We start from the raw sequence: 18,319 nt of genomic DNA, 5'->3' as shown, positions 1-18,319 counted from the left end.
ATCTAACTTGATATCTATTGTCTTTCATAGGGTAAGAAGTATGTATTTCATATTTCATCAAAAACTAATTCAAAATTATTTAATTTGTATATGTTATACTTTAACATTAAAAGAAATAAGACTTTTTCAAGGGAAATTTCAGAAAATTGGCAATAAGGCAGCTCTTGGTAGCCAGATGTCTAGTACAAATAACCTGAAATTCAAAAAGACAAAAGATTGCCTAAAAAAAAAAGCCTCAGAAAAATTTTCCAGATGACTATCATTTAGGCAATTATTTACTAAGGCACTTCTTTTTTAAAAAATAAGAATTATCTTATTTATTTTGTAGGCAAATTATATATTGGTTGGATACAAATGCTGTGTCTGAAACAACTCGCCTCCCACCAAATTTTCTGTACATATTCCTTTTCCCGAAGCATGTTTATGGTCAACATCATTTATTCATTCAATAAATATTTATAGCATGTTTACTATGTGCCCAGCACTATTTTAAGTATGGAAAGTATAAATGGAGAAAAAAGATTAAAAGCATTACATTTACTATCTAGTGGGTAGTCTATACTTGGGGTTGCAGTTTTAAACAGGGTGGTCAGCAGTGGCCTCCCAAAAAATTGGTATTTAAATGAGCAAGTGTGTCAGAAAAGAGATTTGGGAAGAATGAGGTCTGAAACTAACCATAAAGCTATCAATATCTTTGAAGAAAAGAGAATGGTCACCACGTACTGTATAAAACTTCACTATAAGTTTAGAAGGTTGTGAATTTGTAATATAAAGTGATGCACATAAGATGACCTCCAGTCTAGTTTGTCAATTTCAAATCTGCCTACTTGACATCTTCATTTGGTTGTCTAACAGACTTTTTAAACTAAACATATCCAAAATTAATTTCTGATCTTCCACCATTCTCAATCTGCTTAACTCAGTCTCCCTCTTATCAGTACAGGGTCCAACAGAAGTAAGGCCTGCTTGAATGTGCTTGGTAGAGTAATAACATGGGTATAATAATTTATAGTTTTAACTTGAACATTTCACTTAAAACATCATATGCTGTACTTGAGTGGGGTAGTATTATATTACAGAATTATGTGCTTATGATTTTGTAACAAAATATTTTGTAATAAAAAGGGGGTATTATTTGTGCCAGACTCTGTATAAATGGTTAAGTCCACATTCCCAGTTCTCAGTCAAAAACCTTGAGTTGTCCTTGATTTCTTTCTCTCTTATACACAATATCTACTTCTCCAGCATATTCAGGTGACTCACTCATAATCATATATGCTTAGTCAACATATTTGAACCTCTCTATTTCCCATTAGCTTGACTAAACTTTAGATAGGCTTCTTCCTGCCTCTAGGACGCCAACCTCCCCTTTCTAAAAGCATGTATTTTACATAATTTATAATTGTAAATAGTTTCTATACCCATTTGAAATATAAATATATTTATATGTTTCTTGTCAATTTCATAAACCAGGACTATCTTTCTCAAGGACCAGGGAGCCATCCTTTCAAGATGCAATTGTCAAAGATGGAAACCCTATCTCCCAGCCTCTGATGGGGAGCAGGAGTTTAATTTTAGAGGGCACCTTGCTCCAAGTTGTAAAACTACCTCTTGTCTCAAAGACAGAGAAAAAATTCACTTTTCCTTCGGGTCAAGAAAATTAGCAAACTCAAACAGCCTACCATCCTTCGCACCTTATCTCTAAAAAATCTTCAACCTTTTGTTTCAGCAAAATTAAACTCAGACTGAGATCCAGTGTATTTCCCTATTAGTTATTAATGAATTATTATTATTAGATATTAATACCCTTGAACAAAGTTTTCCTTTTATATTTTATATTTCCTTGGCCCAGGAAAATTTTTCTTTGAAAGTAGTGATAGCAGAGGTGGTGAAACAATAGCCAAGTTCAGAAGATATTTAGGATAGTAAAACAGAACCTGTATAATTAGTAGTGAGAAGGACTCAGACTTGTGCAAGTGAATGTATAGAAGTTCAGATGAAATATTTTGGGGGTAAGATGCTGCAACCAGACTTTGAAACAACAAGTAACACAGGTGTCTGTGAGTCATCTGAGAAGAAACTTAGAGGTATACTGATATGTAGCCAGAGCTCATGAGACAGGGCCTTCCTGTATGATACTTGAAGTCTTGGGATTGAATGAGAATGTATAGAAAGAGTGGGAAGAATTACAGAACAATACGCCTTACATCAGAACTCTAGTGAATCCTAATGCTTCAGAAGTGGATAGAGAAAGAGGAAACCATGGTGTACTGAGAATAAACATTCAGAAAGACAGGAAAGCAGGTCAACCCCAGCTGTGTTTTCCACAGTAAACTAAACCTAATTATATCATAAAGAAGGTAATGAGGTCATGTTTGTATATATGCTGCAGGGTAATTTTGACTTACTGAGAATGTAATCTGATAATCCTTAGAGACTAATAAAATGAACCCAGTTTTTAAAATAAAGCATGCTACCATAACATGCTTTCTATTGTCAAGATTGAGAATATTTAGCTAACTCTGTGCTGAAAAGTAGCAATGAGAAAGTTTCCCCACCACAAATATGAAGTTAGTGTGCTCATGGCTTTTGTATTTTTTTTTATCATGAAGAATTATCCCTGGTATTTAAAGATTTGATATTCTCCAATTTATTTGCTGCTGTGGATGTTTTGAGGTTATGTTCAGTAACCCAGGCAACAGTTCTTTTTTTTGTCATAATTTACTTCTATTTATAGAGCTTACATAGATTCAGTGGCCTCAGAGATCATTCTTTAAAGCAGAGCAAGTCTACAAACTATTTGCTCTTAAGTAAAAAGTTTATTAAAGATGTGACAAATCTTAGTCATTGTACAAATAAAGACTGAATGTTACAATTTCTTTAATTTCAGATCATTAATAAATATGAGTAATGTATCATTTAAATGATTACATAACATTTCCATGCTGAAATATGATATTATTAGAGTTAAAATGATAAACTTTTCAATGTTTTATTTTTGATGAAATTAATTAACTTGATGAACTTAATTGCTGAATTTCAGCAATTAGAGACCACAGCTTCAAGTACCTTCAAATAAAAATGTGACGTGAGGCAATACTAAGGTGGGTTCCCTTCCTCACTTCTCACCTGCAAGACAGTATGAGCCAAGTTTAATTTTTGTGAGACAGAAACAAAATCCTTGATTTAGATTTTAGCCTTTATTAGCTTTCAAGCTATATAGGCAGAGGGAAGAATTACTGGAATATATATTCTTCATGGACAGGGTTAGAAAAGGAAAGAGTGATTTTAAATGACAACTTGCAAAACTACCTTCCACCTGTGTCCGGTAAATATCAGAATGACATATTTTTTCCCTTTTTTATTATTATGTATCATAAAACTAGAAAAGTAAACCCTGTATAACTTGATGAAGGTAACTGAGGACTCTACGTCAGAAACTAATATATGACCAAGCTACCAAAATTCCACAAAGCAAAAAAAAAAAAAAACACAAAACACAAAACGAAACTCTCAGTGCAGAGCCAGGCTTTCAATAATAAAGAAAATAAAAACAACAATTATTGGGTCAAATTTTCTGTTTCAGCCCACTTTCAGGAGTTGCTTTTTGTGGTCACTATTTCATTTCTACATTAATGTAACTATAGAGACACATAAAAGTGCCAGAATCATTAAGAATCACAATAACCATCTTCCTTTTAACCTCTTAAAGTAGTTCCTAATAAGACCCTCTCCTGGAGAAAAAACAACTTCAAAAGGCTTTTGCCAACAGAATGTCTAAGATGTCAAAATCGTTTAACACCAAAAAACCAGGCAACAGAGGTAATCTCGTATCAGAAGAGATTTGTGTTTACAAAGCTCCATGAGCCTCTCAAAAGGAAGTCAAAGTACAACACTGCCACACATGAGTCTCCATTTACCATGAAATTCATTTTTATAAAAATAAAATTTTTTTGAGCATTTCTTATGTGTCAGGTACTAAACTAAGTTTTTGTATATCCAGTTTAATCTTCAAAAACACATAAAATAGATACTATCATTATTATCACAATTTTTAAAATAATAAAATTGAAAGTTAAAAATATAAACTAACCTTCCTGGGGCTTTATGGATAGTAATTGGTGGAACCCACTTTTGAACCAAGCTCAACAAGGCTCCTGAGTCATAGTCTTAACTTCTACATTATGTTAGAAAAAGTAAGTCACGTGGTCACCCATTTCCTTCACAAAACGCTTTTTCAATCCATTTTATTGAGTCTTTTTATCCCTGGCTTGTGTGACTCACTTAGTTGGAGCTTCAACCCATAAACCAAAATGTGTGGGTTCAATTCCTGGTGGGGCACATGCCTAGGTTGAGGGTTCAGTCCCCAGTCAGGACAGGAACGAGAGACACCCGACGAATGTTTCTTTCTCACATAGATGTTTTTCTCCCTCTCTCTTCTGCTCTCTTCTTCACTCTCTAAACTCAATAAGCATGCCCTCAGGTAAAGATTTTTTTTTAAAGAGTCTTTTTAAATCCATAATTATACCCACAAAGGCTTATGGAACATATTTTTAGCTGCTAACCTGCTGACACTTTAGCAATTTCCTGAGCCTCTATTGACACAATAGCCCAGGGGAAATTTCTAAGAGTTAGAAATACTCCTGTGATGAACTATCACAGAAGCCAAAGTGATAAGAGACAGGAGTAACTGCCTCTGTCTTCTGGATTTTACGGTTGGAGGCTTCGGATTACTGCCTTAGGGGTCCTCTGCTGAATGACTGCTTGACTGGTACTCCACCTCATTAAGGCAAATGATCTGCCAGGGACACTGTCAGGGTCTGGGCACTACTGTTTAGTTTTCAATGGTAATCAACAAAATGATTTTGTTATTGATGGACGATTATAGTATTGGGATATTTAGAAATTTGTGAGACTTAAACAAATCTAATACTAAGGTTTACGATCTTCAGTTTTACAAGTCTTCTTTCTAGTAGAGGAATTATAATATGGAATCTGTACCACTCACTGTAGTAGGAACTGGGCAATGAGATCTTAAGGGATGCTGGGATTCTACCCAATTTTACAAGTGTGCTACACTGGAAAAAGTGTGATTGGTGCAATAGATCTAGAATATAGTCCTAGTCTACCTGATTGACTTAAACCAATGACATTTTCTGAGACTAATTAGTAAAAATAAATAAATAAATAAATAAATAACCAACCAACCAACCAACAAACCAAACTCCACGGCTTTGGTTAAATAAGACACTGATTTACAAGTATTCTGTAAACTATAAAGTGTTTAAGTAGAAAATATTATTTAGCATGTATTTAGTATAATCTTTTAGGAAGCTTTTAGAACTTACAAAAAGCTTATCAGTAAGTTTGGAGTTTGATTATTTTCATAGACATTTTCATGTCTCTTTCAAATTTAAGTTTGAAGACAAAAGATGTCTATGTTATCCTTGCTAAGAGCATGAACAAAATAAACAATGAGCTCTTTGAAGAATGTTCTCCAAACATGTATACATGTGTGTAGTGTATTCACTGAGAAATGTCTGATCTCTGGATGTAACCACAATATCGGTCCAGTGAGTATTCAAATTTAATAATTAAGATAGTCACTAATATCCACTGCTGTTCCTCTGCCACTTTTTATTGCATTTCCTATTGGTCCTTTAGTATTTCACTCTCATTGACCATGGATTCTAAATCATTATTTGTTGGTTATAGACCTTTACAATGCCCAGTGGCATTTTCCACTGATGACAGCAATAACAGATGATGTTGAGCCAAAGCTACTAGGAGTGAAATGCTGAAAGTAAAGTGACAATAAATAACTGTCACTCCATTACTAAACAGTTTCTAAAATTGTTTTTAGTGCATGTTCAATATAGCAGAGTCTGCATAATACAAGAACAAAAAGGCATTTACTCCTTACTAACAGCAGCAAACAAAAAGAACCCAAACACTTGTCTTATGCAGTGAGCAAGAATTCCTCATTGATCATGGCATAGGTATTCAAAAAATTCTCAACAGGTTCCACTTCAAAAATTTATGGTATCTTCTCAAACTGATGGTAACTGGCATATGTGTCAGTAGGTACCCTCAGATCAATGAATACAAACTTTAGGAAAGCTGAACAGAATATAAATACAAAGTCTTAAATGGCCATAAGACTAAACATATGACTATATTCTAAGCATGGAGATGTGAATGTAAGAGATATGGAACTATGCAAGATGCTTAGGAGAGATCATAAAACCTATCTAAACATGATCTTGGTTTTGGTCAGATGATTTGGGTGGGAGGCAGATTTGAGCTATCCTTCTTGGTCAGCTATTTTGTAAACTTCAGGTACAAGAATGAAATCTGTTTTAATTAACTCACAACACAGATATTCAATGAAGATCTAATTGGAGTTAAATTATTCATGCTATACAATCATTACTCTTTAAATTTAAATTTATGCCTCTCCTTTCTTTTTCAGACCACTCTTAGCATCCTTTATTCTGTTCTTTTTCATACCATTGATAATATATCAGATTTGTTGTAATGATGATTATTTGCTTGCTTTTTAGTAAAGGATTCATTCTATATACTTTATAACCTAAGGAAACTGATATGTGATAATCACCAAGGTTCTTAGTCTGAAGACATAATCTACTTACTAGATAAGGTATATAGATCTGAGCTTCAGGGATCTTGTTAATAAAACCAGGAAAATAATATCAATATAGCAGAATTAATGAAATAATTAAATAAATAGTATATGTGAAGAGACCACCTTTTGTTGTTTTCCCCTAAAAGTAAAGTTGAAGAATGAAAGGTAGTTTATTTTGGGAATAGACTTTAGGAAATAGAACTGGGAGCCTGAAAAGAGTGAATAAGTAAATAAAGGCCAATGCAAGGTTGTATTATCAACCTGGTCAATGCTGTAGGAAGTGGGGCTTGATCTTCCTGGGAAACTTTTCAGGACGTGTGGAAAATGAACTTCAAAGCAATCCATCCAAGGAATGGAAGAGTATTATTGAAGGTTTGCTTTCTGGGGTATTAGTGCCTCACACAAGATTGTGTATGTGTTAGGATATCTAAGTAGCATTCTGAGGGGTTCCCCATGGCAATAGTATGGAAGTCTCAAGGCAGGAGGTGAATAAAATCCAAGCTATTTGGAATTTATTCAGGGCAACCTATGAAAGCAGAAAGTAGCCAGGTTGAACATAAAGTTGCTCCCAGTAGATTTGATGGTCAGGGATCTATCTTATCACCAGACAGTTGTGAGGCTGTCCCCCTGGGTCATTCCAGATAAACTGGATCATTGGGGTACTGTGCTCAGTGGAACACAGATCTTTGATCCAGAGAACGTTCACAGTGATTTTCACCAGGTTGGCTACTGTGGATTCTATGAAAGATTCTAAGATCTAGGACCACAGTGATCATCACCTTCATAACTTAAAATTGTCGGGCGGCTATCTAGCTGGCCTGCAATACCGCGCAAGAAAACAAATACAAATAAAAAGAGTGGTAATAAGAAACTTATCTTCTTAGCCTACCATTTAAAGTTTGTCAAACATTCCCATATGCATTATTATTTTTTGGTGTTACCAGTGCTGCTGTGAGAAGGTATGATATTATTATTCTCATTTTTCAGGTGAAGAAATTTGAAATTTCTAAGTTTGAAGGGCCTTAACCAAGGGCTTTTGTCTCCATGTAATAAGCCAGAATGAGAATCAAAGCATGCTTGTCCTAATGCTATTGTTCTAAAAGTTGCCTTTATTTTAACAAAATTTCCCCTAGTCAGTCCCTTTGAAAGCTTGAACAATTACCTGACACTTCTAGTTGCTCAACAGCAGCCTAAGTGAATCCCTCAGTCACTTCACTAAAAGCAAGTGCAAAGTTTACCATTAGCAAAATTTATTTGCAATTTCATTGCCATTTGTAAAGTTTGATTTCTTACCAAGAATGCCTACTAGATTTGAAGAACACTATCTCCAGATGCTGTGTGTCCCTGGACAGTTCCCAACATGAACTGGTTTCTAGAGGTCTGATAAATAATTCAAGTGATCACTAAGAAATAAAAACTCAATGTTCCTGATAAAACAAAAGTCTTGTGACATATACCAGTCCTAGGTTATCTGAAGATTTGAAAATATGTAACTTTCTTAAATTTATCTTTTTCCATCTGTCTCTAAATTTTAGGCACTGAATTAAACTAATTAAATACTAGTAATAATGATAATACTACTATTACTATAACTTCCACAAGTAATAGTAACCAGTTATTGAGAATTTACTGTAAGTGCTCTATTAATTAACTTACTTAATCCCACAATAATCCTTATATAGAGTTATCCTCACTTTATGATTAAGAGACCTGAGATAGAGAAAGGCTGAGTCAGTTTCCCAAGTAACAGAGCAAGAAGAGGCTGGTTTGATGTGTCTGCAGGCAGCCTTAGCCACTACGCTCTACTGCCTGGCATTCAGACTCAGGTATTGTATAGCCTGGTCTGCAGTTGCAAACTGTCAGGCTCTAGGAAACCAAACTTTCACAGGTTCCCAAGCAGTGGGTAAAAGGCAAGTAAAGTACAGTATCGCAGAGTAATTGAGAAATTGATTACTATCTTTGGAGGAGGGTGTGTGTGTGTGTGTGTGTGTGTGTGTGTGTTTTGAGGGTAGGGGAGAAAAAGGACATTGTAGAAAGGAAGAAAAGTAGAGGAGTGCGGCCTCTGAAGTTGTTTTGTGGGGTTTTTTTTTTGCTCTAGCATTTCAGTAGATATTTACAACTTCTTAGTCTCTCTTTTCTACTCTAAATAAACATGTACATTTCACTTTTATATTCCCATGACTGCTATAAAGATCAAGAGCGTTATGAGGTGATTCACTGCCTGACCAGAAACCGTCTCTTGTGTGCTCTCAGGCAGGGGGCAGGGGAAATAACTCCCATCACACTGCTGCCTCTGCTTTCGGAGGCTCTTCTCCCTGACTTGCAGAACCAGCTCTAATAGGTCCAGGAGTCCCACCTGTGAGAAGCTGCCTGGATTAACCAGTGAAGTGCAAAGTACCCATCTCTCCCCACAGGGGAGGGACATACCCGGTCAGTTTTCCCTTCAGTCTGAATGCTGGTGTGGCTGTGGACTTCATGATCCTCCTCCAGGTCGGAAATATCCTCCAGTTCCTCTGGGGTCTATAAAAAGAAAGCAAAACATTGCTGGTGGGAATACAAAATGCAAAACAGTCTGGCAGCACCTCCAAAAGGAAGCATAGAGACTAATATGACCCGGCAATTCCATTCCTAGGTATACACCCAAGAGAAATAAAAACGTATGTCCACAAAAAAATCTTGTAAACAAATGTTCATAGCAGCATCAATCATAATAGCCAAGAAGCTGAAACAAGTCAAACACATCTCTACTGATAAATGGGTAAACAAAATGTAGTAAATTCATTTAATAGGATGTTTTTTGGCTATAAAAAGTAATGAAGTGCTGATACATGCTGCAACATGGGTGAAACTAGAAAATATTATGCTAAGTGAAAGAAGTCAATCACAAAAGACTACATATTGTATGATTTCATTTACATGGTATGCCTAGAATAGGCAAATTTATAGAGACAAACATTTGATGAGTGGGTCTCAATGGCAGAAGTGGGTGAGGAGGGAGTGGGTATGACTGCTACTGGGTATGTGTTTTCTCTTTGGAATGACAACAATGCTTGGGAATTCGACGGTGTGAATGGTCACACAATGCTATGCATATACCCAAAACGCTGAATTGTACAATTGAAATGTTGAAATTAATGGTTTATGAATTATATCCTAATACATTTTTAATTAAATTTATTGGGATGACAATGGTTAATAAAATTATATGGGTTTCAAGTGTACAGTTCAACAATACATTGTGCATATTGCATCACGTGTTTACCACTGAAAGTCAAATCTTTTTTACCATATTTGACCTCCTTCTCCCTTTACCACCTTAATCCCTCACCTCCCTCTTTCTTTGTAACCAACATAGTGTTGTCTGTGTCTATGTGTTTTGGTTTGTTTGTCCTATTTGTTCATTTGTTACTTTCATTTTTATATCCTAATAATCTTTGAAAAGAAAAGAAAGCAAAACTGATCAGAAGATATTTTTTCTCTCAGTGAGTAGCAATTTGGCTAACCGCTATGTGGTTATCACAAACCAAGGTGTTGACAGGTTGAATGAAATACTTACATTATCATTAAAGCCATATAACATCAAAATGCCACTAAAATGATTGAGAAATTAAATTTTCTAAGAACTTAATAAATAATTTAACATGAACTGCAGTAGCTATTCTTAATAGTTAACCTCCTTACATTCCTTTTTTCACTTTCAGTTTAAATACTTCTTTGTTCTGAGGTGTCTTGCTCAGGAACTCTCTAGACTGGGGCCAGTTCCTCTGCCACGCCTTCCCTGATCCCCTTTGCTTTCATTATCATAATTCTAACCGTACTTTATTATATCATTGCTTGTTGAATTAGGCAGCCAATTGTTGAACTGTCTGCTCTGTGAGGTAAGGGCTAGGCATGCCCTGCTTACTATCATTTCACCACAGCCCAGCACATACATGCTTTTGAATTAATGAAGCAAAATTATCCATGATAGCCAAAAAGACAGGTGGATATGAGCGAAAGAAAACACATAACAGCAAAAACAAATACTTGTTCTAACTGTACCTTTGCTTTTCTTCCATCTTCTGTATTTCAAAGTAAACTGTTTTTGTTTTATGCTGTTATTTCTAGTTCAAGGTTTTTATTCCCTTCCTCTCAATGGGGCAGTAATTTGAAGACATCAGTCCTTATTGCAAAAGCAACTAAAAGCACTAAATAAGAATTAACTAAATATTTGTCTTAGTTTACACAGTCACAACTCTAAATTGTGATTCCTTTCCTACAAAGTGCTGGTAAGAAATCTAAAATACAAACATTTCATGAACAACAACAAAAAGCAAAGTGGAAGAAGATCTTTTATATACACCTGACTGCTAAAGATTTGGAGAGAGGCAGCACCTGCCTTCGTAGACCAGCTCTGGCTTCCCTCACACCTTGCATTGCACACAGGCCGATTGTTTATTTTCAGGGCAGAGAAGAGCTTTCCTCCCAGAGATGGAAACACAATGATTATTAGTTCACACTGTGCAGCAACACTACAAATTTCATAACCACTAATGGTCTGATACTTTTCTTATCTCATGGATCTTTAACTAGCACATTGTTCATTTTCTAACACTTGCCCTAAGCATCACCCATCTCTTTGCATTTATTTTAATTTACTCCTATAGGCCATTAACATTCTCTCTTGTACCAACGCCTCCAATATGCTGAGTAATTGTCCTCTGTATGTTGATCTCCATATGCAGTCCTTTACTGCAACTAAATGTAGCTAGGATCACAGGGCAATTTACTGTCTCTTCTTAGGTACTAATAACATGAATTTACCAGTAGGGAACTTCTATACAGTTGCTTTTTTATTATTATCCATTTTTGTGTATTCTTCCTGCAGCATGCTTGAGAAATGATCTTTGCAATTTCCCTCCTAGACACATCACCAGCCCCTGTAACATCTGGATAAATTCAGTTGATCAAATTCTCTTTCTTGGGTTCTGCTTTCCAATCAAAGGTTATCTGGTGCCCTTACTGGGATCAGTTTCTTACAAATATCTTGTATTTATTACTTGGGTCATACTCTATGATGTAGTGATATATAACTTCATCATTGATTCCAATATTTTATTCAACCCCAAAATAAAGTTACTTAACAGAAACTAAGAACAACCGCTGCTGTCAGAAGTCACAAGTACCATTTTTGTTAGTGATACCACAGAGAGAGAAAAGCCTCCCCTTTACACCCACATATTGTGTGCTTTTCTTTGTCTTTACTACACTAATAGTTTTCTTGAAAAGCCACCACGACTGACCTCTTCCTTTAATGAACAAAATCAACAGGAGAGTGTTCAAAACACTTGCTGGCAGCACTGCACTCTGCATTCTGTAAGGCCTGCAGCTGGATGGCATTGAAAAAATAAAAAGTCAAATAGTTTAAGTAGAAACTAAGAAAGGAGTATGAATATATTAATTATGTATTAGATGACCCATTAATTCCTCCAGAACTAAAGACAAATAATAATAGAAAGAGCAAATATTTTTTTAAAGGAGGGGAGAGAATGGGCTACCCATATTTCACACTTACTGGAAATATGAAAGGGGACACTTTGTAGAGTATATGATTATATATACCTATATATACCTATGCTGTAGGTATGATTATATATCTATGCTGTATTCCTGAAACTAATACAATAAAATATTGAATATAAACTGTGATTAAAACAATAAAATTTTTAAAAGTTTGTTTTTACTCATCTGGTGAGTTTAGTTGGTTAAATATCTGGAAGGTGTATGTGGGTGGAGGGCATCTGCGGGTGAATTGTGTGTGTTTCCAATTCATTTTCATTCTGTGGGGAGGGAGGCTGTCTTAGAGGCAGCATCATATGGTAGAAAGATCATATCTATATTGCTGAGTAATGGAGACTTGAATTTGAATTCTGGCCCTTCAATTAGTCATTACAGGACTTTGAAAATTTGTGTAACCTTTTAAACTTTGGTTTACTAAGTACCACATTTCAGATAATAAACCTTATGCTGAAGTTTATTCTGATATTAAATTGCACCAACATGCTTTAAGAGCTGGGCCCACAGATACAACTGGGGTTCAGCAAGTTTGTTTCTTACTGTTTGTTTATTTTTCTTCTTTTCCTTTACTATCCTATCCTCAATTCCATCACAACATTTTACATTTTTTGGTAAAACTTTTGTGGAAATTTGGATACCTTTATTATCATTCAAATTTATTATTTTGGATTGATATGATACTTACTAGTTGCCCACAGTTACATTCACCTGATTTGAAGTATATGAGGTCATTGTGCTAAACAAGATTTAATATAATTCCACATGCACTTTTTTCTCCTAAATCCCAAATTTTTCTGATCTGATCTGATCATGTATTAAAATAAAATTCTCTATTAAACTGGCCCCTGAAAAGAGTTACTCTAACATAGATTCTCAGGAATGTGGAAAATTAAATCTAAGTTGAGGAGTCTCTAGAGAAGATCAAGAAAAAGACGTTCAATTGTTTCTGGAAAGAATGTTATTAAATTGAGTAATTACTCATTTATTTCTCATACCAGAATTCAGAAAAACTATTTTGTACTTTGCTATTCTAACTCTTACTTATTGTGAAGAGTTAAATATGCAGCTCAAAGTGATTTAAAATAAGCTTAGTGTCCTCACCTGTAGACTGGCAAAAATATTACTCAATTCTTAGAGTTATTGTAAAGATAAAATGATACGATGGACTGGAAAATTACTCAGTAACTAGAAAATCCTGATGTTTCAATATTGTTGATGACTACAAGTATTAGAAGATCTCAGTTTATTTATGAAAAAGTTGTCAGGAACAAGTATAGAAGTTGAAAATATTTAGGCTGAAGGTTTTTTTTTTTTTAGTAGAAACTAGGGCTTCAATAAATAGTAGTAAACATTAAACTTCAGCATCACAGTAAGTTGGTGGTTTTAAAGTATATAAAATATATACATTACTGAGGTAGAAATGACTGCACTGATGTTGTCTTTTTCCATGTCAAGGAGTTCAATGTTTTCTAGAGACTTAAATCCTTTAGAATTCCCAGTAAGACAGGTAGGTGATATTATTACAACTAAAAAAATCACTTGCACAGACTTTATAAATGTTTAATATTGAAAGATGAAAAAAGAAATAATGGCCACTCCATAACAAAAAGGAAATGAAAGGAAAGGAAAGGGAAGGGAAGGGAAAGGAAGGGAAGGGAAGGAAAGGGAAGAGAAGGGAAGAAAGGGAAGAGAAGGGAAGAAAGGAAAGGAAATTTTAGGATACCATAGTCATGCTTGGCGTTTTCCTCTCAGAATTAAGGTTGAATTTTAAATCCTACACATGATTTAATCAAATTATTTAATCATAAATTATACTTCTCTGATTATCTGTTTCTGGCTTTACTAAATCAAATAACCACCATAACAATGTCAGTAGATGTCTAACACTCAGAAGAGCTGTTAGGAAGGAGACTATGGAGAGTCTTCTGAAGCAGGAAACTGGCATAATGTGTTCAGTGAGAATATCCTATCCTATCCTAGCTGAGCTGATAACACAGGGTGATTTTAAAATGTTAGAGAACCATAATTAAAATACTTTTAAAAATAGAGATAGCTATATCAATAACACTATTTAAAATTATAGAAAATTAAGAAATGCCCCCTGTGGAATATGCATACCTCTGGCTAAGAAACTGGCACTCCATTCTGAATGCTCAAGAAACCAGCAACATTCCTACTGCATTTGCCTCTTTCCTACTCCTTAGACAAGTCCTATTCATTAATTCTTTCTACATCACGCTCTTTGGCTCTTTGTATCTACTGCTCTCTTGTAATGCATGCTCTTCCTACAGCTTTCACATGCTGGGTCCTTCTCATCATGGGATTCAGCTCTATCCAATCTTCCTTGTCCAGTCTATCTAAAGTTAACACTTTGCCCAACTTCATTTTATTACATGCTTTTGTATGTTTTTTTAGGGCCCTTATCATGATTGCAATCAAAAATTATATATTTTTTCTTTTTTTTATTTACTTTTTAAATACATTTGTCTCTGCCTCCCCCCACCTTCTTTTTTTTTTGAAAGAAGATATATTTTGTTCTTGTCCCATTAGAAAATACCTCCCATAGAAATAGGGATGTTGTCTGTCTGGTTTATCACTTTGAGTACCTGAGATAGCATATACTATGTGCCCAATAATATATCCTAACTGGATAATGAAATAAATTATTTTTATGAGCAATTAAGTCACAAAAAGCGCATGGGAACATTTTCAAGCTATGGAGTAATCCTTTGTCTTAGTTTAATCCTTTGTCTTCTGCCTTCAGTAGTTGTGGATTTATTTAATCATTCTTTGCCTAAGCAAAAGTTTGAGGTAAAGATTTCTGGACCTTTTATTGGGTTGGCTAAAAAGTTCATTTAGTTTGTTCCAGTTTGATGGCTCTAGAAGTGCTTAGTTGTCTTTAACTTCATTGGAAATAATTTTGATAGAATGTATTGTGACAGCTGTCATATCATCATGCATTAAGAAAAACTTGTTGCCCTGGCTGGTGTGGCTCAGTTGGTTGAGTGCTAGCCTACAAACTAAAGTGTTGCTGGTTCAATTCCCAATCCAGGGCACATGCCCGGGTTGCTGGCCAAGTCCCCAAAATGGGGCACATGAGAGGCAACCACACACTGATATTTCTCTCCCTCTTTTCCGCTCTCTCTAAAAATAAATCAATACAATTTTTTAAAAGACATTATCAAAATGTGTGAATTTTTGTGCAGCTATTTTAATACTGAAATTAAAGAAAATATGCAAAATTTTTGGAATATTATGCTTTATTATTTCAAGAAAAATAAAAATGCAACTGTAATATAAAAAAAAGAAAAGATTTGTGCAGTGTATGGAGAAGGTGCTGTGAGTGATCAAACATGTCAAAAGTGGCTTGTGAATTTTCTTGTTAGTACTGACATTTTGGCCAGATAATTCTTTGCAGTGGGGTTGTCATATGCCCTGGTAGATGTTCGGTTGCACCCCTGGCCTCTACTCAGTAGAAGCCAATAGCAGGAGATAGACAACATACTCAAAATATCCAAATCAATAAAGTCATTGGTGAAAATGAAAAATGTGTCTTTTATTTTATGGAAAAAAACTAAACAGATTTTTTGGCTAATCTAATATAAAGCCCATGAAAATTAGAGACAATAGATTCTGAGCAGAGATTTTTCATAAGCTCAAAATTTATAGACTTGGAAGATGAGGAAGGCATGTGTGCATCCCATTAGCAGTGCAGTGTGGATATAAAAAGAATTCAGAGAAAATGCCATCTACCAAACCCAAGCAGTTTCGAGTATCACCAGGATCCCATGCCACAAACCTTTCATGGAAACAGCAAGTCGTGAACCCTAAAGAGCTACACGGGCTAGCACAATGGCCTTCTCATTGATAACCAGTGTGAGAAAATGACAGATGATTGGTGGTATTCTCAGGTGCCTGGATATTGTCTAAGTCTAAAAAAGTTTCTCAACCATGGCACTATTGAAAACTTGCTCTGAATAATTCTGATTGTAAGAGGCTGTCTTAAATATCACAGAAGGTTTAGCACGACCCCTAGCCTCTACCCACAACCCCTAGCCTCTACCCACCAAAAATATCTCTAGACATTTCCAAATGTCTCCTGCTGGGGAAGAAGAGAAACATCCTCTTTGAGAACCACTGCTCTACAACTGTAGAACTTGTCACAGCACATGTGGGTGGGTAAGGAGGAGGCCCAGAAACTATGTATACATTTCCACAAGCAGAGATAAAACTTAGCTGCCTTAGGAAACATAAAAATAAAGAGCAATTTTTTCTGGCACGTCTGAATTTGTGAACAGAAATTCATACCCCATATAATACCATTATGGTTACTAAACAGAAGAGGGCACTCTTTAATCATTTTAGTTTAACCAAACATTTGCAAGACACTGCCAAAAGATTTGTGAAAATAAAATTTAAAACTTGGTTGCAGCATTAATACCGGCATTTATTAAGCCATTTTCATTTTCTGCTTTTTTAAGTTTTATTCACAATAAAAAAATTATTACCTAGAGATATGCAGTGATAGTCCAAGTTTGCTTGATCAGTAATAAAGATGCTAGAAAAATCAAGCTAAGTCATCTTGACTTTCATATTAGAGTGTCTTTTTTATGTATATAAATAAGCTATTATTATAGATACTGGACATCTTCAGACAAATAAAACATAATTCTTTACCTCAAGAGATATAAAAGATAAAGATATTAGAGAGAAATAAAAGACATTCCCCAGAGTTAGAAGGTTTGAGACTGAGATTGAATGTTAAGATACAAAGACATTTCCTTAGAAATGTCAGGCAGAAGATTGGAATAAACATCAAATGCCCCAAGGTAAGCTGGGAAGGTATTCCTTGTATTGTCAGAAGGTCGTTAGGCTTGTGTTAGGAAGTATATTAGTGAGCTTGAAGTTAAAATACCTGGATTTTTATTCTAACTTTGTGATGAATTAATTTGATGCTTAGGCAAATATCCTAATTTTCCTATTTAAAAGAGAGATCAGATGTAAGTAAAACTTGGCAATTTCTTCAAGTACTTCAAGTTTTAAGATTTTATGAGTTCATGTTTAGACCGAAGCATAACATTAATCTGGATGAAATGTCCATAGTACTAGGAGATCTCAATATTAGGAAAAAGCTGGTAAATATGTTGAGTTCAGTTGATTGAAACATAACTTATTCCAATCTATCATATTAATTAGAAGTATGACTAATCCCAATAAACGTATCTTCTCATTCTCACAAGGAGTGAGAAGGTTTCTAGAATTATTCACAATTCTATAACTTGAGTACCTAATCATTGCCCAGCAAATAGTAGGTGCTCCGTAAAGGTAGCTTTCAATGAATGACTACAAGAATGAAACTGGATAACAAAATTAATAGAGATGCAAATAAAGACATATATCCCTATTATCCCCAATAAATATTGGTAGATTTTCTTCTTATAATCTCTTTCAAAAAGCAATTCAAAACTTCTTCTAGGTACCATTATCATTCTATGTTTCACAAGCCATTTCTTTATTCTCTTCCAGCATGTGAGAATATATCATATGAATTATTCCATATGATGAAACTAAGGAAGCTGAGTGAGTACTATACCCTTATAGGTTACAGCAATTGAAATATAATTTGACAAAGCTAAGTTGCAGAATATAAAAAATGAATATACCCTAACATAAGAGAAAAGAATGTATCTATTATGTACAAGGGGATATGATTAAGCATGCAGTCAAATAGGACATCTTGGGCAGATAAACCCTCAGCATGTAGGATAGAATTGTCAGAGGTGTCACAACCTTGATTGTTAACAATTCATATATTTTTTATAAAATAAGTTTCTGTAAGTTTGCTACTTTACTACCTACCTAGGCCGATAGCCATCAAATAGCCAATCATTTTATGCCTTATGGTTGAGTCTGGATTATGATGTTTACCATAAGGGTGATCATTATTATCACTTAAGTTTACATAAGGCCTTTCTAAGACTGAAACAATGATAGAATCACTCGGGTAAGTCATATTTTGTCCACAGCCCCTCTATCAGAAAGCTTGTGGGCAATCATCCCTCTGCTCCTAACACACCAATGAGGCTGATAACTTTAGAAAAGCACACAGCAAATCAG

General features: G+C 34.9%; 1 protein-coding gene across 2 annotated transcripts in view; it reads right to left on the bottom strand.

Annotated features, from left to right (window-relative positions):
- CTNNA3 (catenin alpha 3) overlaps nt 1-18,319 on the bottom strand; it is a 1,483,556-nt gene that overhangs the window by 125,939 nt on the left and 1,339,298 nt on the right. For both annotated transcript variants that reach the window (XM_054572720.1, XM_054572719.1), the window contains exon 14: nt 9,074-9,166. In XM_054572720.1, coding sequence (XP_054428695.1) covers nt 9,074-9,166 — 93 coding nt within the window. The remainder of the gene's footprint in view (nt 1-9,073; nt 9,167-18,319) is intronic.

This window comes from Pteronotus mesoamericanus, unplaced genomic scaffold, assembly GCF_021234165.1.
Source record: "Pteronotus mesoamericanus isolate MK-2021 breed Mesoamerican mustached bat unplaced genomic scaffold, CSHL_Meso_final contig_24, whole genome shotgun sequence".
Lineage (NCBI taxonomy): Eukaryota > Metazoa > Chordata > Mammalia > Chiroptera > Mormoopidae > Pteronotus > Pteronotus mesoamericanus.
Note: the sequence above shows the minus strand (reverse complement) of the source record. Positions and strands in the feature narration are given on the sequence as shown.